This window comes from Pteropus alecto, unplaced genomic scaffold (genome assembly GCF_000325575.1).
Source record: "Pteropus alecto unplaced genomic scaffold, ASM32557v1 scaffold49, whole genome shotgun sequence".
Classification (NCBI taxonomy): Eukaryota; Metazoa; Chordata; class Mammalia; order Chiroptera; family Pteropodidae; genus Pteropus; species Pteropus alecto.
Window position 1 is genome coordinate 1694210 of NW_006443131.1, and position 27497 is coordinate 1721706.

At 43.2% G+C, this 27497-nt stretch overlaps 1 protein-coding gene across 1 annotated transcript in view; it reads left to right on the top strand.

The window, feature by feature from the left end:
• The window catches only part of ASH1L (ASH1 like histone lysine methyltransferase), a 93745-nt gene that overhangs the window by 50066 nt on the left and 16182 nt on the right, over positions 1-27497 (top strand). The window contains 8 exon segments of the mRNA XM_025040823.1: positions 390-569; positions 3024-3118; positions 11085-11158; positions 12674-12719; positions 12833-12941; positions 17843-18049; positions 18177-18323; positions 27170-27278. Coding sequence (XP_024896591.1) covers positions 390-569; positions 3024-3118; positions 11085-11158; positions 12674-12719; positions 12833-12941; positions 17843-18049; positions 18177-18323; positions 27170-27278 — 967 coding nt within the window.

Genomic DNA, 27497 nt, shown 5'->3' on the forward strand with positions numbered 1-27497 from the left:
CCCGTGCCCCCCTCTCCCGCTCCGCCTCGCCCGCTCGCGCATTCCCTTCCTCGTTTCTACTCCGTTGCCACCGCCTTTCTCTTAAAAGGCCACGGGACGGAGGACTCGCCTCTCGCCCGCCTTTTTTTTCCAGTTTTCTGAGGAATCACAGTGCTGCGCTAACTGTCGTCCAGTGTCTCATAATTGTGTCATAAACTTTCTCCGGGTTCATAGTAGTTTACGGTATTACCGTTAGTTTCTGTCAGGAGGACAAGTCTGTTACTCCAGCATGCCCAGATGAGGAAGTCTCCATATCTCTTTTATTAACGGCTGTTATTTTTTTTAAATAGACAACCATTTGTAGGAAAATATTTTTTCACCATAAATTATCTTTACACTTCTCTTTGCAGCTTCGCCGAAGCAGCAGTCGAGATTCCCAGTCCTCCTGAAACCCCAGGCAAACCTCCCGAGCCGGAAAGCACCTTGCAGCCTGTGCTCGCGCTCCTCCCGAGGGAAAAGAAGGCCCCACGTCCCCCGAAGAAGAAGTATCAGAAAGCGGGGCTGTATTCTGACGTTTACAAAACTACCGAGTAAGTAACAGGACCTGCCAGCTGGCATCTCTGAAGCCCTGCTGTTCTTTCATGTTTGCAGAACACTCCGGCAAAGAGCGTAATGCGAATGTGGTGTGTGCAGGTACGAATGCACCACAGACACCTCACGGCCGTCGCCATACAGCGCCGTGTCGTTCGGGGCTCATACGTCTTCCGTGATCTTCCTTCTGTCTTTCGGGATGACGTTTGTGTGGTTTGGATTCTGACGGTGCTCTTTGTTGATTAAAAATAAGAAAAATGGCATTATACCTGTATCTAAAATGATCCTGACGATTTTCAGCAATTCATTCCTCATTAACTAATTGAATGCTTTCTCTGTTCCAAGCACTTTGCCAGATGAATAAAATATTCCTTACTTTTAAAATCCTCATATTCTCTTGGGGAAAGTACAGCTTGAAAAGCACTCTGAGAAGTTTTAAAGCCCCAAAGAGATATGGACTAGCTGTATCACTGAGTAAGAAGTCTTCCATAGAATGTTGAGTTGGGTTTTAGAGATGCAGCCGTAGTTTGCAAGGTGGAGGAGGGCATTTCTGGTACATAACTGATCGTCTCTTACCGAGGCCATTTTGCTGTTTCTTCTGGCAGTATCTGTTTTTGCTTGTAGCTGTGGCTTTTTAGACGATTAATTGTATGAAAAAAATCAGAAACCACCTTTAGATGATAAGAGTGAACAGCTTTGGTTAACCTGTCATAATTACCAATAATATAATGAATGGAAGTAGAGTCCTTTGTCAATCATCTGTAAAGATTTAACCAAAAATTACTCTGAGAATGAAACCATTATAGAAAGTGAAGACACTGACAATTCTTGTTCCTGTTTTAGCTCAATTAAAACTTTTCTGTTCTCTGTTTTAGCTCAATTAAAACTTTTCTGTTCTCCGTTTAATTAGCTTGTGTAAATCTTGGATCTAATAAAGTACAGACCAAATTTTCGTTCGTAGAGTACTCGGTTCCAAACACAGTAGTTGTCTTGATCTACGTATTTAACTTTGACGAGGAAAAAATATAACTCGGGTTAAAATTTTCATCTCTCTGTTCGCAATCATTATTTTAAGTAAGTTTTTAAAGTTAAGGGTGGTCTTTAGATCTGAGTAGAACAATCTAGTATCTTTCTTCCTTTGTGACCGTTTCCCAAACTCCTTACCACTGCTTTAAAAACTGCATGTGACCTGGTTTCTGACTCCGTCTGGGCCACTGCGGCCACCTTCCGTTGCTTCTCATTTCCAGTCTCATTCCGATTCCTCTACCTGCTCTCTCTCCATTTCCCAGATCCTTTCATGACTGATATCTCAGTGACATTTACGTCTTAGCTTAATGTCACTTCCTTCGAAAAACCTTCCCAAATGATTCTCTTTTCGTCACATTTTAATTATTGCCTAGCATTTATCAGTTTTCTGATTTTTTTTGTTTTTCTTATCTCCTTATTGTTTGGATACCCAAGTAGAGTGTGACCCGTCTCCTTCACCACTGTTTCTTAGCACAGAACATGACCTGGACTTCCTGAGTGTCCGTACCTGCCGAGTACATAACCGAACGACCCACTAGAAAGAACAGTCTTCAGGTTTGAGAACTTTAGGGTCGACAAGTACCTGCCTTCTCTGGGCCTCAGATTTTCTCATCTGCAAAGATATAGCAGAGTTAGACTTTTGTTTTTAAAGGCAGCGTGTTGTCGTTCATAGAGAAAAGAAATATATCAGCCTTGCCTTACTTACCAGAACTTTAAGCCAAAATCAAGTTAGAATAGACTAAATGAGGCCCTCTCTCCTGGAGCCTTTTTCTCTCCTCTCTTTTTTCTCATTTCCTTTTTTCCTTCTTTTTTCCCCCCCATCTATTATGTGCTTGTGAAATCTCTTGAGACTGTCTCATACCAAACATTAGGGACACAAATCAGTAAATAAATGAAAGAGGTCAGCCTGCAGGAACATCGTGGGATAAAAGAAAGAATAGTGCGTGAGTAGGAGTCGAGCAAGACACTGAGGTTTCTATCTTAAATGTCCTTGCCAGCTACTAAAATCAAGATAAGTCACTTAACCTCATAGAGCATCTGTTTTCAAATCTGTAAAGTAGAGCTAACATTTCCTCTTACCTACGTCACGGGATGGATATAAACGAGTACGTGTGAAAGAGCTTTATGAATTGTTAACCAGACACAAGGTCATCGTTCTATCAAATCTGAAATTGAGGTTTCTTTTGCAAAACCATTGGTGAATGCAGACAAGGCTCTTTCTTATGTGTAATTTCTAAAAGGTTTTTCCAGAAATGCAGATTTTAAAAAATCCGAAAGTACTTAGCATCTGTCTCCCCCAAACGTACATTTAAGATTTAAGCCGCGGTTAAAACAAAGACTCTCGACAGAGGAACCTGTTTTCTGTAATTAACTACAAGAGGCAGTTTCGGCGCCTCTGACTGTTTTTCATTCTTTTCTGATCGTAGCCCAAAGAGCCGACTGATCCAGCTAAAGAAAGAGAAGCTGGAATACTGTCCGGGAGAGCACGACTACGGGCTGTTCCCCGCGCCCATCCATGTCGGTGAGTGTCGGTCCGCGCGGCGCGCCGCTCAGGACACAGGCTGTTTCTTGCGCTGGGGCGAAGTGTCCTTCGTGTTCTTGTTGTTCTCTCGGTATCTTCAGTGGGGTTGAGCTCTTTCTTTTAACATTTACACTCACCCTGAAGAATTCTGCAAACTCTTTGCTGTCTAGGGGGCAAAATGATGTAAATCTTTTGATGAACACCACCTATCTGTAGCGTTTGATTCCCTAAGGATGTCATCCAGGAAGACCCAGCCGTTCATCCGTTCCGTTTCTGGCTTTTTCCGTGTCCACAAGGAGGGAGATGATTTATGGATGTGTATTAAAAGGGACAAGGCCCACTCGTTTTTCTGGTTATTTATCTGCTTGAAAACAGAGCAAGCTTTATCTTTCTGTTGATTTTTAGAGGGAACATCTAGTGTTTGGGGACTGGTACCTGCTGGGCTCCTGCCATGAAGCTTGTCAGATATGTAAAAGGTCCCTAGAAGCCATCCTAGACTCCTCCCTTTAACCCTCACCCTGTCCATGTCCAGGTTCTGTCATTTGCATCCTTGAAACGTATCCTCTCTCCAGATTCTGTTGCCGCCCTTCAGACCCGTGACGCCGTTAGCCTTGGCACAGGCTGCAGACTGGCCTCCCAGCCCACCTCTGCGCCTCCATCCTTGTCCCCTCCCGTCCGCTCTCCAGACAGCCAGAGAGAAAGGGTGTTTGACTTACACCAGGTCACACTTAAAAACCTTTCCGCGGCCTGCCGTCAGGTCGGCCGCAGACTCCGTAGCCTGACGTTAAGAACCATCTGGCCCCTGCCTGCCCCATCGCTCTGCATGTATTCATCCCCACCTGTCCCTCAGTCACGCGTCAGGCGGTGCGGGTCTCCTTTCGGACCCTGGGCAGCCCATGCTCTTGCCACCAGAGGGCGTTGTGCTAAGTGTTCACATCGCCTGCACCCTCCCTCCCCGTGACGCCCTGATTTCTTCTCCTTTAAGGGTGAGCTTAACGTCAGCATCAGAGTAAATAGCATTTTCTTTAAAATCGTTTTCCCGATTGTGGAACAAAGGTAAGCTGTAAGTTCCATGCTCTCCGGGCTTAATGCCAAAGTTCTTTTGAAAAAGCCTTTTGTTTTTACCAGTGAAGTCACAGCAATGGAAGCAGATTCTCAGCAGATTTAGCTATTTCCTAGAACCTACTAATGATAAGTAAGCTTTGAAAATAAGTCATTTCAAAGTCCCATTGAAGGAAAACATGACCATTTTGGTCTTACTGGTTTTGTCTCGGATGGGAAATTGGCTTAGGTCTCGGGCGAAGCTCTCACTCTTTAAGGGGATGAAGGAGTCCGTTCTAACCCAAGCGAAAACGGAGAATAACGGTGAGCCAATATTTCTGTCACATCTCTTGCACGAATAGTGGTTAAGAGGTCCAGAATGGAAATCCCTTAATCTAAATAAAGATTTTATCTCTAAGTCCCCAGGTTAGCTCTCACGGACACTTATTTGTATTCAGTGGTTTGCAAAATGAATAACTAATGGAAACCCTATCTAAGTAGTGTGTCTTTTTTCCCCTGTTAAACAGGACTTAAAATCAAGATGTTGCAGCATAGAATTTTTTTCCTGACAGTACAATTTTTGATTTTCAAATATTTTATAATTAGGGTAGGGCAGGGTTCAGTCAGGTCACTTCGTCACGTCAACGAGAAGCACGACTTTGAGTCAGACTTAGGTTCGTTTCCGTCTCTACAGTCTTAGTTCTGTGAACAGTTGTGTAAGCAAAGTAAAAATGCATCTTACATTAATGGGGTCAGATTCTGTAAATAGAAAGTAATATTTTTAACTGTTTAATGAAATCAGGTGTTTTTATCTCATTAGAGAATTACATTTCAAGTAAAATTTTATTTTTTCAATGGAGAATATTTCTTTATCAAAATGTGTATTTATACCCTTAAATTTATGATCAGTCGATTTTTGGCAAGCGTGCCACAACAGTTCAACGAGGAAAGCGTGATCTTTTCGATGGTTCTGTGATAACTGCATGTGGGCATAGAAAAGGGTGAAGTGAGTCTCCAGCCTCACCACGTACAAAATTAACTCAAAATGGATCACGGACCTAAATACCAGAGTTAAAACCATAAACCTCCAAGAAAAAAACAAAGGAGTAAACCTTCGTGACCTTGGATTAGGCAGTAATTTCTTAGATGCGACACCAAAGTCGTGTGCACCAAAAGGAAAAAGAGACAAATTGGACTTCATCGATATTTAAAACTTTTGTGCTTTGAAGAACACCATCAAGAAACTGAAACAACCACTCACAGAATGGGAAAAATGTTTGAAAATCATACATCAAGTAAGAGACTTGTATCCAAAAATCCATACAGATAGAAAACCATTGTAACTCAACAATAAAAAAGACAACACAATTTTTAAATGGGTAAACTCTTTGAATAGACATTTCTCCAAAAAAGATACGCAGATGGCCAATAAGCACGTGAAAAGAGGTGCCACATCATGGTCATTCGGGAGACAGAAGAACAAAACCATAACGAGGCGCCACTTCGCACCCACTAGGACAGTTTTAATTAAAGGGTTAACGAGGATGTCATGAAATTGGAACCCTCATGCTGCACTAGTGAGAATGCGAAGTGGCATAAACCTGTTTGGAAGACGTTTCAGAAGGTCTTCAAAGAATTAGAGAATTACCATGTGACCCAGCACATCTGCCATCAGGTATGTACCCCAGAGAAATGAGAATGTCATCCATCCGAAACTTAGACACACATGTTCATAGTGGCAGTTTCAGTTCCTGCCAAAAGGGAGAAGCAGCCCCAGTCCCCGTCGGCGGGTGAACGGAACAGCAGAAGGCCGCGGATCCACAGGCGGGAACGTTGCTGGCAGGAGCCAGAGTACGGAGATGGGCAGCAGCACCATGGAACATGAGTCCGTTGTGTCCTGCGAAAGAAGACAGTCACAGGACGCCACTGTTCTGTGATTCCACGTGTGTGAAATGTGCGGGACAGGAAAGTACATAGAAGCACAAACTAGGTTGAGGTTTCCAGGGACTGGGGATGAGGGACAGTGAGGAGAGACTGTTCTCGGACACAGGGTTTCTTTCGGGGATGACGAAAATGTTGAGATGGTGATTACATCAGGTCTCCAGTAAGACAGGGACAGAGAGAGGTTTATGTTACTTGACTCGCGCCAGTCGTGGATGCTGGCGCGTCCCCTGTCTGCAGGGTAGGCCGGCAGCATGGTGACCAAGGGAAGAGTCGACGCTGCAGCTGAAGACGTCGGAAGGCGTTCTGCTGACTCGGCCCCCTCCGGGGAGGTCCGTCTTTCTTCTGTTAAGGCGCTCAACCGATGGGGTGAATGCCACCCACATTGCCGAAGATAATCTGCTTTACTCAGATCTGTTGATTTAAATGTTAATCTCACCTAAAAAATACCTTTACAGACACGTGTAGAATAATGTTGGACCAAATGTCTGGGTACTGTAACCTAACCAAGTTGACACATTAAATTAACCATCACAGTGGTGATGATCGCACAGCTCTGTATATTAAAGCCCGTTGAATACTGTACGTAAAGGAGGGAATATCATGGCATGTGACTTAAGCCTCGATAAAGCTGTTGACTTGAAAATGCATATTACAATTAAGTTGTTTTGATCAGGCATCTCAGAGGAGGTCTAGCAAAGAGTCAGGGGTCTTACCATCGCCCAGTAGTAGCGTGGCTCCCCCCACGGTCCCCCCGCCGCAGCAAGGAGCCTCCCCCAGCCTGTCAGCGCTTCAGCTTCAGTGGAGGCTGAGTGGGGAACGCCAGCTGGCAACGCTGCAGCCTTCTCCCTCCGTCTGGCGGAGCAGTTTTGGAAAAAGAATAAAAGCCTTTATAAAATTCAGAATCTTCTAATACAAAAATGGCCGGGTTTGAGTTGAATATTACATTTCACACCAAGAACCAGGGAGATCTCAAACTGAATTGAAAAGGCAGTTAACATTTGCCAACACCGAGGCATTAAAATCTGACAATGATTTTAAAGCAGTTATGATTTAAAAACTTCAAGTAATTATGCTTGAAATGTGAAAAAACAGAAAAGCCTCAGCTTTTAGAATAGAAGATTTAAAGAAAAACCAAATAGAAATTTTAGAATTGAAAGACGCAGTAACCGAAAGAATAAGCTCAGGAATAGAATTGACAGAATGAAGGGGAAACAGGAGGAATCGGTGACTAGGTGCTGGAATGTTACTCAATCTGAACAAAAGAGAAAATAGATATAAAAAAAAAAAATCAGAGGCCGTGAGGCCGTAACAAAAGAGCTAAAATCGTATTCTCAGTGTTCCGAAGGAAGAAGAGGAGATGGAGATGGATGGCTGAGAACCTCCCAGATTTGGGAGAAGACGTAAACCTACTAATTCGAGAAGATGAGTGAGCACAGACGGAGTATACGCACGGAAATCCGTCCCAGCACACTTTATAATCGAACCGCCGCATACTAGGGACAAAACAGTTTGAAAACAATGAGAGAAATGACTCCTTTCCTACAGGGGTAAATTCAAACGACAGTAAATTTTTCATCTGAATCCACGGAAGCGGCACGTTTTTCAAATACTGAGAGAAGAACTGTCGAAGCAGAATCCTATACCCAGCGAAAATATCCTTCAGTAATTAATAGGGAATCAAAGCATCTGAAGACGAAGAATAACTAAGTTTGCCTCCAGCACACTCACCCTGTGGGTCGGGGAAGTTCTCTAAACCGAAAAGCAGTAAGGAGCCTTGGGACATCAGGAAGGTGGGGAAAAGTACAGGGAGCAAAAATATGGACATATACAATAGTCTTTCTCCCTTTGAGTCTTCTAGGTCATTTTTTAATGGATAAAGCAAAACATTTTAACATTGACATATGTTTTTAAGAAATTATTGAGGCATAATTCACATATCCTACAATTTAAAGTGTATAATGGCTTTAGTATATTACATTATCAACTTTTTTAACTTTCGGTAAAACGTATGTAACTTAACATTTGAATTGTGACCATTTTGAAGTGTAAGATTCAGTGGCATTGACATTCACGTTGTGCAGTCGTCCCCTTTACTCATCTCCAAAACTTCATCTTCCCAAGCTGAAGCTCTGTACCCACTGAATAATAGTTCCCCCACGATCCCTCCCCAGCCCCCGGCAGCCACTGTTCTTCTATCTGTATGAATTTTACTATTTTAAATACCTCATATAGTGCAATCTCGCAATATTTGTCCTTTCGTGTCTGCCTTACTTCATTTAGCACAGTGTCTTTAAGGTTCTCCCTGTCGTTGCATGTATGAGAATTTCATTCCTTTTTAATGTTGGATAGTATTTGTGTGTGTGCACACACACGCGCGCGCGCCACGTTTTGTTTATTCATTCATCTGTCGATGGACATTTCTGTTGTTTCCACCTTTTTGCAGTTGTGAATAATGCTGCTATGAACCTTGGTTTACAATTCTCTGTTGAGGACCCCGCTTTCAATTTTTTTATGTCTATGCCCAGAAGTGGAATTGCTGGATCACACGGTAAGTCTACATTTCATTTTTTGGGAGCTGCCATACTGTTTTCCACAGTGGCTGCACCATTTTACATCCCCACCGACAGTTCTTAAGGGTTCAGTTTCTCCACATCCTTGATGATACTTGTCATTTTCTGTTTTTTCATAGTAGCCATCCTAACAGGTGTGAAACTCATTCTGGTTTTGATTTGCAGTTCCCTAATAATTAGCGATGTTGAGCATCTCTTTGCGTATTATTGGCCATTTGTATATCTTTAGTGAAATCTGTTCAAGTCTCTTCAAGTCCTTGTCCATTTTTCAATCATTCGTGTTCTGGTTCTTGAGCTTTAGGTGTCTTTATACATTCTGAATATTGCTTCCTTAGCACACGTGTGATGAATGGGAGGATGTCTTTATGACGCGATAAAGAATTTACACAAAATGTATAAACACCAGAGGAAGAGGTTGACAGTTTTAATTACATTAACTGCCATATCGGAGCGAGCGGGTCTAGCGATCAGGGTTGGATGCGGTTGTTTACAATAGCTATATTAAAATCTCAGATAAGGTTTAGGACAAGGCAAAAGGCACAGTTCGGCATAGAGAATTCGATTTTAGCAGAGAGGAATGACACATGAGAATGTAAAGGCAGGAAGGAGCTGGTCATGTTTAAGAAATTATCCCGGTACAGCCATTATGGAAAACAGTGTGGCGGGTCCTCAAAAAATTAAACATAGAACTGCCATATGATTCATCAGTTCCACTTCGGGGATTATATCCAAAGGAACCAAAAACGCTAACTCAAAAGATACCTATGCTCCATGTTCATAGCAGCCAAGACATGGAAGTAACCTAAATGTCCATCAAGGAATGAGTGGATAAAGAATTTGTGATGTCTGTATACAGTGGAATATTAATCAGCCATTTAAAAGAAAAAGGAGAAAATCCTACCATTTGCAACAACATGGATGGACCTTGAGGGCACTTTGCTAAGTGAAATGACTCAGACAGGAAGACAAACATCGTATGATCTCACATGTATGTGGGATCCAAAAGAAAGAAACCAAACTCAGAAAAAGAGATCAGACTCGCGGTTTCCAGAGCCTGTGGTTGGGGTTGGGGGAATAGGAGAAAGGTGGTCAGAAGTTAACTTCCAGTTCAGGGTCATGGGTACGTGGGGCGGTGTCCACGGCCTGGCTGGTTAACACTCCGCGTGATAAAATCAGAACTGCTCAAGAGTAAGTCCCCAGGGTTCTCATCTCAGGGAAATAAAAGATGTTTTTTCTTTTTTTTGCTTCTCCTTTTTATTGTATCTATGAGCGATGACGGATGCTAACTAAACTTCTAGCAGTCATCATTACGCAATACTTGCAAGTCAAACCATTACGCTGTACGCCCTAAGCTTATACAGTGAGGTGTGTCAATTATATCTCAGTAAAACCAAGGGAAAATAATTAGTGAACCAATCAAAAAAAAATGAAGAAAAATATTGTGCTTAAGAAGAGCAGAATTCAAGAGGTGAGCAAAGGTGATGCTATTGCTTAATGGGGTGAAGAGGGAGCAGTCGGTGGAGCATCGCCAAGCTCGTGCCATGGAATAAATGCTTCCATCCACTCGTCGGTTCACAAAATGCTTACTCAGTGCTTACTCTTCGATCACACGGTTCTCGAGATGCTTGCAAAACACCCGTAAACAAAAAGCCCCTTGCCTCCTGGAGCTGACATTCTTCCAGCGGGGCAAAAATCAGAGTTCCCCTGTCTTCCTGGGTCTCACCTCCCTTTCCTCAGGCCGACAAGGTCAGACCTTGAGTTCTACTCGTGTTTTGTTAAGTGAACTTTAAACAGATTCTTTTTAGTGCCTTCGATCGTCGTTTATAACCCCTTGATGACGCACGTTTCACTCAGAAACTGCCACTTTCTCTCAGAACTCCCACGATGGCTTTTCGGTGGGGAGAATGGGGACCGTGTATACAGAATGACAAAGGGGAAGTAATTCTTACCATGAGTGATATTATAATCCGGTACTCAGACTATGTACAAACAAGCTAAACTTTTTTTGAAATCAGTCTCCTTGTTTTTCAAAAAACCAAGTTTCTGTCAGATTTTAATATCCCGTCTTAAAAAGGCAAGAGGCAAAGCCGTCAGGATCTTTCTCTTTATTGAGTGTCCTCTCACGCTGTTTTGGTTTGCTCATTGCCTAGCTGCATGGTTGTCAGTGGACTGTTTTCGTAGAGATCGTCTACCTCCAAGTCCTCTGTGTGTGTGTGTGTGTGTGTGTGTGTGTGTGTGTGTGTCCTTAGTGTGTACTACACAATAGGAAAGAGTAGCTAAAATTAAAAATTGGTGATGGGAAAAATCTATAAAATTAAATCTTTATCTTTCTAGTCAGTGCATATTAGCTCTTGTGGCTCCGAGGCCCTTTGTGTGAGTGATACTGAAACCGATGGTGTTTCTGGTTGCAGGGAAGTATCTGAGGCAAAAGAGAATCGACTTCCAGCTCCCCTACGACATCCTCTGGCAGTGGAAGCACAATCAGGTACAGCGAGGCACCTGACCAGGTTGCACTCTTCAGCTGGGGCGCGGGGGAGCCAGGCTTTTTCTCTCTGCCTCCTCGTTATGCTCTCATTTGAGGAGGTGTGGAGAAGTGTCCCTGTGAAGGTTAGAGACTAAAAAAATGAATTTGCATCCATATTTAATGTGACCTATTTGCCTTTACTCATACTTCAAAATAGCAGTAAGTTCCTCCTTCCTTAGGCAGCCTTCTGTTATTATTCTGGGCTTTTATTTTGGTAGCAAAGAGTCTGTTCTATAAGAATCCTGTTTGATGCAGGTCTCCGGAGAATTTAGATGTACTGCCAGCAGCACTAAGAAATTTCAGGCTTTATTTTTGTTGGCTCCTTCCCATGAGTTTGGAATTTATTTTTCACATACAAAAGAAAATTTTCTACTAAAGGAAACAGGGAAAATGTTTAACACTCTTGTACTTTTAAAAGATCTTTAAATATATTGGCAACTAAAAATAGAAAGGTACTATTTTTCTCTCGCTTCCCTAATTGAAGAGTTTCCCCCAGTAATTTATATATTAAGCTATAGTCCCCAAACCCAATACTGAGAATAACCATTGGGAAATAAAACTAGTCATGCAAATGAGGCGAATAAGCTCCCGAGTTTTGCCAAAATTCCACCCGAGTTTAATTTGGGAAAGCCAGAAGGATGGCCGTTTCCCTCCGCATCGTCTGCTCTGGTGACGGGATCGCGGTCCGTCTGAGGCCTTGGTCCCAGAGCTCCGACAGGGAGGGAGGCCGTGCGCTTCGACGGCGCTCACTGAGGCGCGGCGGTGGGATTCTCCTTACAGATCCAGACGCTCTAACTCAGGCCAGGGCGCTGGGTCTCGGTACCGTCTTCTGTGCTAAAACGCTGGCCCGCTGGCTGCCTCTCTTCTAATATATTCTTTTTTTTTTTTACCTCGTGCATTCTTGATTACAATGTGATAGCTCCATTTTCCTGCCTGCGCTATCTTCTTCATTCACTAAATTAATTGCCTTAATTAAAACATGAGATGTGTGTTTTCCGACAGTACCCACCCTGATAAAGCCAGGGCACTCGTCTTTTTAATTTCATGTACCTACCTGGGCCATCTAAACAAGCCCCAGGCAAGTTTTCCCCCTTGTTCCTAGCGGCAGATAGACTGTGCATTTATCCCGATGAATGGCTTCCGTCTGCACTGTGACTTGCATTTGCGTATTCACCAACATGCTGGAGAAACACAGCATTCAAACTGCATCTTTAGACTATTTTATATTTATATTTCTCTTGTTGAACCTAGTTCTCTTTCTCCCCTGATCTGGGAAGTCACCTTTTTTATTTCGGGGTAAAAAGCGATCACGCCAAGAATTTCCCTCACACGTATCCGGCCCAGAAAGTCCTGTAGACATTTCCATGTGGGCAGAACACGTGGATGATTTCCTGTATTTTTAGTGATTAATGCTGCTGTCTGGCATTTGAAGTTAAATGCTATATCAAGATGTTTCTTTTTTTTTTTTTCTTCTAGCTATACAAAAAGCCAGATGTCCCACTATATAAAAAAATCCGTTCAAGTGAGTAACCGGGGAGCTATTTTTTCTGCTTCCATACTTTCAGTGGTCTTAGCCTGGCACTTAAAAAATTATCCTGTGTGTTCACAACTTATTCTCCGCTGTCTTCTCTCAAGATGTCTACGTCGACGTCAAGCCGCTTTCTGGTTACGAGGCCCCCACGTGCAACTGTAAGAAGCCTGACGACGCCGCCAGGAAGGGCTGTGTGGACGACTGCCTCAACAGGTAGGTACCGTGCTCGGCTGACCCTCGCGAGCGTCGGCTTTCAGGCACACAGGACACTTCATTTGGAGGGAAGCGCTAAGTAGGCTCTGATTTCCTCAGGAAGTTGCACAGGAATGTAGAAAACATAACGATGGGCCATTTCAGCTGCCTCGGGCCGCTATAACGAAATACCATGGACTTGAGCTGCTGAAACAGCAGAAATTTATTTCTCTCGGTTCAGGAGGCCGTAATCCAAAGTCAAGATGTAATCCAAAGTCTAATTCAGGGTCTAGTGAGGACCCACGTCCTGGCTCATAGACGGCCTCCCTCTCTCTGTGTGGCCCTTCCCCGGCGCGTGCTCGTGGCGCGAGAGCAAGGAGGCCGCCTCCCTCCCCGTCTTCTTAGCAGGCACTGATGCCATCATGAGGCTCCCGCCCTCCGACTCCATATAAACCCGTTTACCTCCCGCAGGCTAAGGAACAGCTCACGGGAGCGGGGCTTCCGCTCTGAATTGGGGCGGGGAGCAGAGACAACCGTTGAGACCAGACGCGGGGTGATAGAGTGACAGAAAAAGAGAGCGACTTAGTCTTATGCGCCCAGGCGAAGTCCTTTGATCATTTCTGAGACCTGAAGAAAGTTGTTACTTATCCCCTCTACCAAAAATGATGCCTTTTTTTGTGGGGAGGGGCCTGGGGCTGCGGGCTGCGAGGGTTATATGAGACAGTGTTCAGAAAGAATTAAGCACGGTTCTAGAAAACACCCTGGATTTTAGTATACAGTAGCCATAATGAGGGAGTAAAGCAGGATGATGGCAGTGAGCGAGAAGAGGGGGGCCTGGTATATTGCGGGGGGTAGGGGACTGGGTTAAGCCATCAGCAAATAGCAGGTGCCACCGTGACGACAGAGTCCGTGATGCCAGCGAGGGGGGTGCAGGCTGTCAGGAGGAAGGTAGACTCTGTCTGGTGTGCAGGTAAAGGGTATGGTTTTCATTTGGGCCCATTGATTCAAAAATGGCAGTGAGATTTCAAAATGGAAGCGTCTGATAGAGACAAAGGAGTGGAGGTAGCTTGTTGGTTTTAGTGACATTTAGCAAATTTACAGCAAAAAAGAACCAGTGAAACGCACACCAGTACTTCCTGCTCCGTGTAGTTTTCCTGGCCAAAGACAACCGCGTCCCTCGTCTCGGACGCCGCCCTGGTGGCCGAGGGAGCCAGTGTTTCGGTAGCTCCTGCTTGGGCAGCCAGTGGGAAATTCTGTCCAATCTGTGTCACCGTAAATTTGTACCGTGTCGTTATACGTATACGTTTTACTAGTAGTAATGACTGGTGGCACAGGTAGTCTGCGTTTTGCGCACGACGTCGTTTACTCACAGGTGTTTTACACACCTCGACGCGTCGGCTCGTCGTTTTTAGGGGCGCGGCGTCTCCCGTGCGGTCGACATGCCGTAGCCGCCTTCCTCCTGCAGCTCCGCGTTGCCGTTCTCGCCAGTGTTTTGCTATGAAAACGGCAGTGCCTGGAGCTCCGCGTGGGTCCTTTTAACGCTTAGGGCGCATGCTCAGAATCACCTGCACAGACCGAACTTCCGTGCGTCTCACTGCATGTATGTTGTGCAACCGCGCTCAGAACACCGAGTGACTTTTGGTATCACCAGCAGCATCCGAATGTATTTCCCCATAGTTTCGCTGCCTCTAGGTATTCACTTGATTTTCAGTACTTAAGTATTTCTTTGGCTTACTTTTTGTAAGTCTTTGGAAGTTTGTGATCTCGAGGTCGTTTACGTGTCCGTTTCCTTAGATGCTCGCGTGCTCTGTTTTTTATACCTTATCACCTGCGGGATGACGCAGCATAGCTGCCGCCTCATCGCCTCGTCCTCTCCTCTCAGTTGTCCCCTGAGGCAGGCGAGAGGAACCTGGAATTTGGATAGTAAATTGCTCCATATCACACGCCACTTAGTGACGCGACAGCTTGAACATTGGTTTGATTCAAAAGCCGTGTTTTTTTCCACTGTCCCACCCTGGTTACTGTATAAGTAGTCTTTTAATCACTTAAAAATTGAAATTTGGGTATTTACCTTTACATAATTGCATCGGTTGTCTTGTATCATTTCGTTGGTATGGAGATCACATTTACCCTTCCCATAGTGTTGCCTTTCTCAAAAAAAAAAAAAAGAAAAAGAAAAACAAATGAGAAAAAACAAATACTCGGATACAATGCTGACAGCTTTATATCACGAGGATGTGATCACTACCGGGTCACGCATCCAATGAACAATGTGGTAAATGCCTACGAAAAATTAAAACGTGTTCAGTGGATGCTTCCTCACGTGTTTACAAGTGGCCCGCACAGGAGTTCAGTTAAGTGGAACTTCCTAACAGCCGGAGCAGCCCTGTCTTTCCTGTTTTTGTATCAAGGCTCTGTACCTGTTTGGGGCTGAGAGGTTAGAGGATCCGCGGGACCCACCCCCACTTCTGCGCAGGACCCCTCTGTGGGAGTGGACTCGGCTGCACGCAGCCCGAGGAACACTTGATTCGGGACCCTTTTTTAAAACGAGTAATGGGTTTTTATAGTCACTTCAAATAAATACTTTAAAAACACGACCTCCTCTTTTCCAGACCGTTTCTAGGGCTCACCAGTACCGTTTATAAGTTCTGCAGGTCTTCCCCAGTGGGTCCTCGCTTCCGTCCACTGTCCACCGCGAACCCATTGCTGCTCTAGAACATTCCGCACTTCCACAAGCAAAGTCCTGTGACCCGGTGCCCATTTGCTCACAGCATGTGCGGAGCCCACTTTGTCAGCTCTCTACAGAGGCCGCCCCCAGCCTGGACTGCTCCAGAGTTCACAGGCCTGCCCTGCACGGCAGGGCCCCGCCCACCGCCCCGCCCACCCCTCTCTGCAGTTCCCTCCCACCCGCCCACCAGCGAGAACCTCTGGAAGCCCACATTTTACCTTCTGCTCCAGAAGAGTCCTAGGTCTTCTGATTCTCTCCCCTCTCAGGTTTACTCCTTCCTGACCTGGCACGATTCATAGTGGGAATATTCATAGAAACTCGCAGCGCACAGGGAACGGTGTGACTGCCGGGCGCGTCCAGTCGGTGACATCCGCACGCTCCCCGTGGCGGTTCACCCTTCAGTCTCGCCACGTGGAAGAAGGAGCTTTCCAGTCTACACTTAACATGCAGAGGGGCAGATGCTCTTGTTTCCAAGGGCATTATCTGGCTAACAGTACTGGAAATTTATACTGCTACATCAGAGACTTTACATCTTAGTTTGCAGCGTCTGTTTTCAGTTTTTGGTAAATTTACAGTTTTGATTTTCAGGCACAATGAATAGAAACATGTTCTGCTTTTTATATATATAAAGAAGTAAAAGCCTTACGTTGGTTGTCAGAACGAATGGAGTGTGTTTCAGTGCTTCACCTCTAGAAATTAGATTTTCAGCAGTCGCTGAATGATGGTTCTCTGGCAGAAACTTTTAAAAATTGAAGTCTCTTTCACCTCAGCTCTCTATTACGTTTGTATTTCAGTTCTTTTACTCACCTAAAGTGTACTGTGTGTGTTGTGAGGTGTGATGAAAATACAGGCGAGGTGTTGTGAACGGGGCGACAGTCGAAACCATGAAAAGGAATGAGCCTTCTAAAGAAGAGATGAATAAGGAACATGCCATGGACGATGGACAGGGAAAAGGGCTTCCTGTATTGATAAAAAGAGAGGAGTTGTTATTGAAGAGATGGGAAATCCTTTATCGTAGGAGATCTAGAAGGCCTCCCAAAAGAGGGCGTGTTTAGGAGTGTTCACCAGGATTCTTGCAGCAAAGAAATCGGCAAAAGAAAGAATAGAGGTGGCGAATTTGACAGTAAGGCAGCATCTTTTTCACAAGTTTAGCCGATTGTCTTAAGTTGAAAAATAGTCCAGTGGATACTTTGCTAACTCCTCAGTATGTGATTTGACACTGGGTGCTGTTTGCCCTTTAGATAAGGATATTTTTTTAAGAAGAAATCAAATGACTCTGAAAGAACTTAAAATTGTATACTGTTAAACATTTTCTTTACAAGATTTGTAAGTTATGCATGTAAACACTAATGTGACGTTTTGATCTACCACTATATTTTCAACCCTCCCTTGTTCTAATCGTGCTAAATAGCCTTAGTGGGATTCTAAACCACCCACGAAAGCAAAGTGGCTCCTAGTAAAGATCTAGAAATTTACAAAGGAAAGCAGTGAGAAAATGTAAGCTAACAACTTTCATCACTGAGTTCAAAATTTTTTATTTGTTTATTCACCAGAGATGATAAATTGTTCAGCTAGTCGTATAGACTGCACATGCTTTTTTTCTAACATGGAAATGTCACGCACAGCGATGAGATGTGAAATGCCTATAAAACAACCATGTGAATGTACTGACTTGTACACCTAAACATGGTTATGATGGTAAATTATGTGTTTTTTTACCTCAGTTTAAAAAAAAACTCCGTAAATGGTCATGAGCTATACTGACTTGCACACCTAAACATGGTTATGATGGTAAATTATAAATTATGTGGTTTTTTACCACAGTTTAAAAAAAAACTCCGTAAATGGTCATGAGCTACTTCACAACAAGAGTGCAATGTGACCATCTGACTGTCAGCCCCTCTGTGGGCCGCAGTTCAGCTACTCCGAGCACAGAGCCACGTGTGATGGTTTTACCCGGATGCCAAGTGGACAGTTAGCTTGATCATTTACAAGAAGCATTCAGCGTTTGCAACTTGGCTTGGAAGTTTTAAGCATTATTAAAATTTGAAGTTATATATTATTATCTTATTAACTAGTCTAACCTCGTGAAGATAATTTCATATGTTCATTTAAAAAATTCTTGTAAAACATAAAATGGGGTCACGAAGACATATATAATGTTAATTAACATAGTTATTCCTTTTCTTTCTAGAATGATCTTCGCTGAGTGTTCCCCCAACACTTGCCCCTGTGGTGAGCAGTGCTGTAACCAGAGGATACAGAGGCATGAGTGGGTGCAGTGTCTAGAACGATTTCGAGCTGAAGAAAAAGGCTGGGGAATCAGAACCAAAGAACCCCTAAAAGCGGGGCAGTTCATCATTGAATACCTAGGGGAGGTCGTCAGCGAGCAGGAGTTCAGGTACAGTGCAACGTGATACTCCTCGGGCAAACGGCAGAGGTACCGGCTTGGAATGGAAAGTGGAAGGCTTGCAGTTGACTTTCGGCTTAATGATTAAGCGGCTTTCAATCAATTCTCTCCTCTTCAGGAACAGGATGATTGAGCAGTATCATAATCACAGTGACCACTATTGTCTGAACCTGGACAGCGGGATGGTGATTGACAGTTACCGCATGGGAAATGAGGCGCGATTCATCAACCACAGCTGTGACCCAAATTGTGAAATGCAGAAATGGTAAGGAAGCAGGGGACGGGGAAGCCAGAACCCAGCAGAGCAGAAGGCGTCGAGGGTGTCCAGGGACTGATCTAGGGCCAGTCGCTTCCACAGCGGCTCCGGCGGTTGCCGGTTCCACCCGGCCCTCCAGACCGAGAGTGACCCGCTGCTCCTTCTTCACTGCGCCCCAGCCGCTCACTCCCAGAGCGCTACGATTATGCGCACAGTGATATAACGATGCTACTTAGTACTTATTGACTGCTTAGTGCGGCTCAGGCGCTGTGTTACACGGTTCTTCTCATATCGGTTCTTTCAGCGTGTTTATTACACTGATTTGTCATAACGAGGAAGAAAAACAAGTGATGTAGATTAGAGTGCTATCAGGAAGGAAAAAGTTACATATAAAAAACAATTCAGTAAGGAGAGCAGGATAGGAAAGAATTCTGGAAAGACGGTGGAGTAGGAAGCACGAGAAATCTGTCTCGTCTTAGACAGTGGCACTAGCGCAACCTGACTGGTAAACAATTCTGGAATTCTGAAGTCTTTTGAAGGCTTGCAGCTTCCAGGGGAAGGCTTAGATGGTAAACTGCAGTTTGTTTCCGTCAGTACCAGCAGTAGCAGCTGCCCATCCTCCACCCCCAGCCAAACGGCAGGCAGCCGTCCAAGCATTCCTAGAACAGCTTGCATGAGCTAGGTGGGTGAAAAAGACCCTGTCATCCAGATACTAGAGATCTCTGTTCTGATCATCGATTCCTGTTTCCGATCACAGAGGTGCAGAAGTGGCAGGCAGCCATTGTCACGCCTCCCACCATCGTTGGAAACCCCTCTCCCTTCAGCTGAAGTAACTTACTTACAGGAAATTGAAAGGGCCAGTGTCGTCTTTTCCTCTACTTCATTTTTCACTTTTCCCCTTCCAGGAGCCAGGCACTAAAGACTAGAACATTCAGAAACAACTGCATGTTTGGGGGTAAATGCAAAATGACTGTGCATATCCAAGGAAAGGCTCAGAAAAGACATAAGGAAACACTGAGTTTACACCTCAGGCTGATCCTTGGCGCAAAGATAACCTACAACAACCAAAAACAAGAAACAAAAACAGTAACAAAGAACAGCAAGCCTTGGGAAAGGGAACAATCTGATTTCCAGAGTTACCACATTATTAAATTCAAACGTTCAGTGTTCACATTAAAATCACAAGGAATACAAAGAAACAGGAAAGTATGGCCCATTCAAAGGAAAAAAATAATTCAACAGAATTTGTCCCTAAAAAGACTTAATGGCAGATATATCACACAAGGACTTAGAAAACAACTGCCCTAGAGCCGCTCAGAGAACTAAAGGAAGATGTGGAGAAAGTCATGAAAACAATGTGTGAACAAAATGGAAATATCAATGAAAAGATAGCCTTAAAAAAAAAAAATGGAGCTGGAAAGTACAAAATTGAAGTGAAAAATTCACTAGAGGGATTCAGAGGCAGATTTGAGCCGGGAAAAGAATCAGTGAACTTGAAGATTAGGACAGTAGAAATTATCAAGCCCGAGGAACAGAAAGTAAAAAAGATTGAAGAAAAGAAAACAGATCCTAAAGGAGCTCTGTGACACCATCAGGCAAACCAGTGTATGCTTCATGGGTGTCCCAGAAGGAGAACAGAGGAAAAAAACGGTATTTGAAATAATACTGGTTGAAAATTTCCCAAATTCGATGAAAGACATGGTCATAAACATCCAAGAAGCTCACTGCACTCTAATTAGGATGAAGTCCAAAGAGACACAAACCAAAAGACTCATTATAATGAAATTTTCAAAAAAGAGCAGATCTTGAGAGCAGAGAGACACAAGCACATCATCACATGTAAGAGATCTTCAATAATAAATTTTGCAGATTTCTTATCAGGAACTTTGGAGGCCAGAAGAGAGTGGGCCAGTAGATCTGAATCGCTAAAAGAAAGACCGTCAGCCAAGATTCCTGTATCTGGCAAAACCGCCCTTCAGAATTGAAGAGGAAATGAAGACCTTCCAGATAAACAAAAGCTGAGGGAGTTCGTGATCACTAAACCTGCTCTGCAAGAAAGGCTCCCGGAGCCCTGTAGGTGAAATGAAAGGCACTAGATAGTACTTTGACACCAAATGGAGAGTAAAGATCTCAACAAAGGTAAACACATAGGCAGTTATAAAAGCCAGTGTTATCGTAACAGCGATTTGTAACTATACTTTTTGTTTTTTACATGATTTAAGAGACATTTAAAGGAAAAGATGCGATTATTAGTATAAAAGCTAGTATTGTAGTAACTTTGGTTTGTAACTCCAAGTCTTGTTTTCTACATAATTTAGGAAACTAATGCATTTAAAAGAATTATTTGTTTATATTTTTGTGCACACAACATATAAAGATGTAATTTTGCAACATTAACACCTAAAGCGGGGGTGGGTAGAGACAGCTGTAAAGGAACAGAGTTTTTATGTTACTAAAGTTAAGCTGCTATAAATTAAAATTACAGTGTAACAGCTTTAAGATGTTAAATGTAATCCCTGTGGTAGCCACAAAGACAATAGCTGTAGACGTACACAAAAGGAAATTAAGGAGTTTAAACATTTCACTATAAAAAATCAACTGTTTACTATAGAAAACAGGAATACAGGCAGTGAAGAACAGGAAACCTGTAAGGAACATAGAAAACTAATAGCACAGTGACAGAAGGCGTTCCCTCCTCCGTAATCAAAGGTATGTGGATCAGTCTCCAATCAAAAGGCAGAAAATGGAATCAACATTCAGGTTAAAATTTTCAGCAAAGTATATATCAGGACATGGACCTCAACATAGTAAAGACCATATGTGAGAAGCCACAGCTGACGTCATGCTCAAAGGTGAAGGATTGAAAACTTGTCCTTTAAGATCAGGAACAACATATCGGTGCTCACTCTTGCCACCTTTATTTACCTTAGTACCGGAAGCCCTAGCCAGAGCAGTTAGGCAAGAAAAAGATAGAAAAGGCATTAAAATTTGAAAGGAAAAAGTAAAATTCTTTGCAGATGGCATGATATTATATAGAGAAGACCCTAAAGACTCCACTAAAAAACTTAAAACTAATAAATTCAGTGAAGTTGCAGGATACAAACTCAAAATACAAAAATCAGTTGCATTTCTACACACTAGTATTGAACGATCAGCGAAATGAAGAAAACAGTCCTATTTGCAATAGCACCGAAAAGAACAAAATACCTAGGAATCACTTTAACCAAAGAGAGGAAGCACCTGAGCACCGAAAACTCCAAGACATTGATGAAAGAAATTAAAGAAGCCACGATAAATGAAAAGGCGGTCCATGCTCACGGACTGGAAGAACCACTACTGTTAAAATGTCCATACTAAATAAAGCAGTCTATAAATTCAGTGCAATAAAAATCAAAATTTCAATGGCATTTTTCATAAAAGTAGAAAAGAACAATCCTAAAATTTGTATGGAACTACAAAAGACGACAGCCAAAGCAATCTTGAGAAAGAAAGACAAAGCTAGAGGGCATCACGCGTCCTGATTTGAAACTATTACAAAGCTATGGTAATCAGAACAGTTAATATTGGCACAAAAACACACAGATGAATGAAACAGAATAGTGAGCCCAGAAATAAACCTAGAAATAATTAATTTACCACTGAAGAACAAAGAATACATAATAGGGGATGGAGAGTCTCTTCCATAAATTGGAAAACTGGACCACTGTCTTTCACCATACACAAAAATCAGCTCAAAGTGGGTTAAAGACTTGAACATAAAACCTTTAGAAGGCGGAGATCCTCTCATCATCTGTGCAGAGACTGCCCGGTCCCGGACCTTAACAGTTTTTTTCTCTGCTTCTGGGCCCGAGTCCTCGGCGGTAACCATGCCCCGCCAGATAGATCCTCGGTCAGGCCCAGAAGCATCCATGCTCGACCCCCCTCTTCATCGTCACTGGGGCAGGAGGTACTGGGGCACCTGGCATTATTCAATCCAGATGTCTCTTGGGACAGAAAGAATAACCCAGAACCCTGGAATAAACTGGGTCCCAATGAGCGATACAGGTTCTACTCAGCGAATGTCGGTTACAGCAAACTGAAGAGAGGTCAGACTCCTAAATGAAATGTTCCACTAGAAAGCTGCTTAGTCTGAAGGTCTTCCAGAAGCCATCCACACTATTCTCCACTTAACCGGGAACTATCTGCCCTCCAAATGCACGAAATCGTGTTGGTGTATTATGATGGGGTTTACACTGGTTAATAAATGTCTGAAACTTGAAGAAAACAACAAAAAAAAACCCTTTGAAGAAAACATAAGGCATACGCTCCTCGACATGAGTCTTGGCGGTGATGTTTGGGTTTGACGCCAGAATCAAAGGCAACAAATGCAAAAATAAACAAGCGCAACTACAACAGACTTAAGCTTCTGTACAGCAAACGAAACCCACAACGAAAGGAAAAGGCAATCTACAGACTGGGAGAAAACATGCAGAATATATAGAGAACCCTTTTCATGATGTAAACACTCAACAAAATAGAAAGAGAAGGAAACTACCTTAAAATAATTTTTCAAATGTGGAAAACCCACAGCAGACATAATACTCAGTAATGAAAGACTGAAGCCGAAGCCTGCTTTCATCACTCCTACTCAGCACAGTATTGAACAGTCTAGCCAGAGAGAGATGCAGAGGGCATCCTAACTGGAAAGGGAGAAGTAAAATTATCTCTGTTCTCATATCGTATGGTCTCATACGTAGAAAATACTAAAGACTGCATACGCACAGAAACCTTCAGAGCTCACGGATCCAGCACAGTAACAGGATACAAAGTCAACACACAAAAGTCAGTTGCATTTCTATACACAAACTGAACAATCTGAAAAGGAAATTACAGAAACGATTTTATTTATAAAAACACCAAAAAGAACAAAGTACTTAGGAATTAACCATAAAGGTGAATTATACAATGAAAATTACAAAACATGGCTGAAAGAAATTAAAGACATAAATGAATGTGAACATCCCATGTTCGCGGGTTGGAAGACAATATTGTTAAAATGTCAACGTTACCCAGGCAATCTACAAATTCAGTACAGCCCCTGTCAAAATCTCAATGGCATTTTTTTTTCGGTAGACAGAAAAACCCATTCCAAAGTTCATATGGAATCTCAAAGGACCCCTAATAGCCAAAATAGTCCTGAGAAAGAACAAAACTGGAGCACTCACTCCCTGATTTCAAAATTTACTACAAACCTACAGCAATCAAAATAACGTCGTATAGGCATAAAGGCAGACATAGACCCATGGGATAGGATAGAGAGAGCTTTGAAATAAACCCTCACATATTCAGTCAGATGATTTTTGACAAGTGTGCCAAATTCCAAAAACAACACGAGGAGATAGAAAATCTGAAAATCTACCAAAGAAATTGAATCTATGATTAAAACTTTCTGACAAAAGAAACTCCAGACTCAGATGTCTTCCCTGGTAATTCTTCCACATACTTAAAAAAATAATGCCTGTACTGCCAGTCTTATATAAATGCTTTCGTTTTATAAGGCCAGCATGACCTTCATCCAAAAACCAACAAGGATGTTAAAAGAAGACATATTGGCCAGTATCTCCCATGAACATAGACACAAAAACCCTAAATAAAATATTAGCACATCCAATCTAGCAATATATGAAAAGGTTAATACGACCTTGTGGAGTTTATTCCAGAAATTAAAGGCTGATTGGTTTAATATTCACAAAATCAATGTAATTTATACTACATTAACAGAATAAAAGCAAAAAAATCAAATGATATCGTAGGGGCCCAAAAAAGCATTTGACAAAATTTGACACTATTGATAATAAAAACTCTCAGCAATCTGGGAATAAAAGAGAACTAAGTCTGCCAAAGGGACTCTGTAATAAACCTGTAAGAATATTTACTGTCACCACTTCTGTTCCAGTTTGTACTGGATGTCCTTACAGATCTCATGATTGTATACATGGAAATAAAAATCCGTATACCGTAAATAAGAGAATTTAGCAAGATGGGTGGAAATAAGATTAGTGTATAATTCAGTATGTTTAATGTATTTCAATATATTACCCTCAACAACGTAGAAAGTGAAATTTAAAAGACAGTCACATAAGGAATAAATCTAATGAAAGTGTGTAGGACCTCCATACTGAAAAGCACCAAACATGGGGGAAAAACCCTAAGTTAATTGAGAAATATTCCATTTTTATGGGTTAAAAATATCTTTGAGATGTCGGATCTTACCAAGTAGACCTATAAAATTCAAATCCAGTCAAAATCCAATTTTTATGGAAATTCACAAGCTGACTAAAACATCAATTGCAAAAGACCTAAAAAAGGCACAATAATCTTGAAGAAAAACAAAACTTAAGGACTTTACCAAATTTCAAGACTTACTGTAGAGGTTCACTGATTAAAGTAGGAATATGCTTGGGATAGATTAATAGATGAATAGAGAGTTCAGGCAAACACCTATAAATGTTTTGTCACCTGATTTATGACAGGTTCCACTGCAAATCAGGAAAGGACGGATTTTTAATAACATGCTGAGTCAGTTTAGCTTCTACCTCAGTCCACTAACAATTAATCGAAGGTGGATCGTAGACCTAAATATCACAGTCGAAACAGATTTCTAGAAGGAAACGTACAAGAATGTTTTCATAGACTTGGGGTAAAGATATCTTAAACAGGGCATGAATCGTACTGTAAAGGGACAGAGTTGATAAAATTGACCATCTTTGTTCATCAGAAGATAACATGAAGAGTGTAAAACAAGCCATACAGAAGATGTTTGCAGTATGTTCATCTGACCAAGGCCTTGCTTCTGGATAAAATCCAGCATCTACAAATCAATAAGAAAAAGTCCTGTTTTTTAAATAGCTTCAGCATATAAGGAGTGCTTGTTGCTTAGCGTTAGTTGAACCCTCCACAATGGCTGTGATCAAAGAATGTTGACTCAGCATGTTGGCACGGGTGTCGCACAGCACGAAAGCTTGGGCGTTCGCTGGGGTGCCAGTTGGTGCACCCACTCACAAACGTTCCCCAGTACCTCCCAAAGGCGACATGCCCAGGAACCCCGCAGCCCCACTCCGCAGCACGTGCCCGATGCACATGAGCGCTTCGTGTTCAAAAGACGTGTGTAAGAGTGTTTACAGGAACAATTTTTAAGTAATAGCTAAAAACCACAAACAAATTTTTATCAGCAGTGGAATAGGTATATAAATTGTGTTATGTTTGTGTGATGAAATGTTACACAGCAATGTAAAGACACATGGCAAGTACAGTGTCACGTTGGGCGAGAGGAGCTGGGCGTATCATTGTGCGTACTCTGGTATATTCTGTACAATTCCATTCATTTGAAGTTCAGAACAGGCAAAACTGATCCGTGGGGGGAGAGCAGAGTGGGGCAGGCCTTTGTGGGGAGGTTGCCAACGGGAGAGCGCGGGCTTTCTGGGAGATGACGGAGGCGCGTGGATTTATAAAACTCAGCCCACTGTCCATTTAAGGTTTGTGTGTGCTACTCCGTGTAAGTCATACCTCCCTCCAAAATTGTAATACAGTACAGAATAGAATCAAATTTTAAATATTATGGTGTAGACCAAGCATCAGCAAACTTTGGGATCTAGCTGTGTGCCAATAAGAATTTACAAAGACGTGGGGTGAGTTTGTCTGCCATAGTTTGCTACCCACTGTATAAAATGCTTTGTGAATTTAGAAAAAAAATACCAAAAACTGAAGGTGAGAGAAATTGACATTTGTTGGGGCAGTATGCGGGCTAGCCCTCAACGTGTCTCGTGTGTCAGGGAGGCGGGCGGGGGGTGGGGGGATCCGTGGATCAGACAGCCTAGGCTTAACTCCCTGGCTTTGAATGCAGTTGCATGTGACCATGAACGAAATCTGTAAGCCAACAATACCTCGCGTATAAAATGGGACTCATAATGCCAGTCTCTGAGGGCATTCTGAGGGTTCATGAGCTGACCTGTCATCAGTACGGCGCAGCGGTTAAGCTTCTGAAGCCAGACTGCCTTGATTTGAAACTTGACTTGCCCAGTTGTTAGCCCTGTTGGCTGTGGGCAGGTGACTTACCCTGTCTGCCTCAGCCTCATTTAGAAAATGGGGGTTGTAGTGCTAGCTAATAGAAGTACCTTTTGTTACATAGTAGTTGGGTGGATTAAATAAGTTAGTACAACAAAATGCCATAATTAGAATAGATAAAGCAGGGTCCCCAACCCCCGGGCCACAGACCGGTACCGGTCCATGGCCTGTGAGCAGCGGGCGGGTGGGCGAGCGAAGCCTCCTCTGTATGGGCAGCCGCTCCCCAGCACCAGCATCCCGCCTCGGCTCCGCCTCAGATCATCAGGCCTTAGAGTCTCGTAGGAGTGCTGGTCTCTGGTGCCACAAATGTTGGGAACTGCTGAATAAAGCATCCAGAACAGTGCATGGAAGGTCATTAACAACTTCATGTCAAATAGAACAGAAGAGACGGTCACGCGGCGGTGAGAGAGATGGAGGTTGGTAGGAGTGGAAGGTCTTAGGTAAGCTGTAGGAAATCATAATAAGTAGACTAAAGCCATGTTTTAGAGGGACTTTGAATCCCAAGCAGGAAACGTTATGACCTATCCTAATTGACAGCGTAGGGCATGTTTTCCGGAAAACTGACTTGGGACTGTTGGTCCGACGGCGTTAAATGTGCTGGGTGGAATAGGAGGTAGATTAAATGTGGAGGGATTGGTCAGGAGACTTGAGAACTTGGATCAGAAACAGGCAGGTTGGAGGCCGGCGCAGCCATTGTGGCAGTTGTCGGCCGTGGCACTGAGAACCCGTCCCGGCCTCGTTTCCGTCCGCAGGTCTGTTAACGGCGTGTACCGGATCGGACTGTACGCTCTGAGGGACATGCCCGCTGGGACCGAGCTCACTTACGATTACAACTTCCATTCCTTCAATGTTGAAAAACAGGTACGAATAACAGACCCAAGAGGGAGGTTGGACTTCGTCACATTGCTCTGTGTGACGCGGGCCCCCAGCAGACGTGACTGATCTGTAGCCTTTGAGAAGCACGTTGGGGAAAACAGTGTTTCACCCTTCACTCCACGTCTCTAGGATACAGAGGTCTCTCAGGCTTTTGGAACTCCGTAGGGAGGGATTGCCCATCATTTCGCAGTCTCCAGTCAGGTC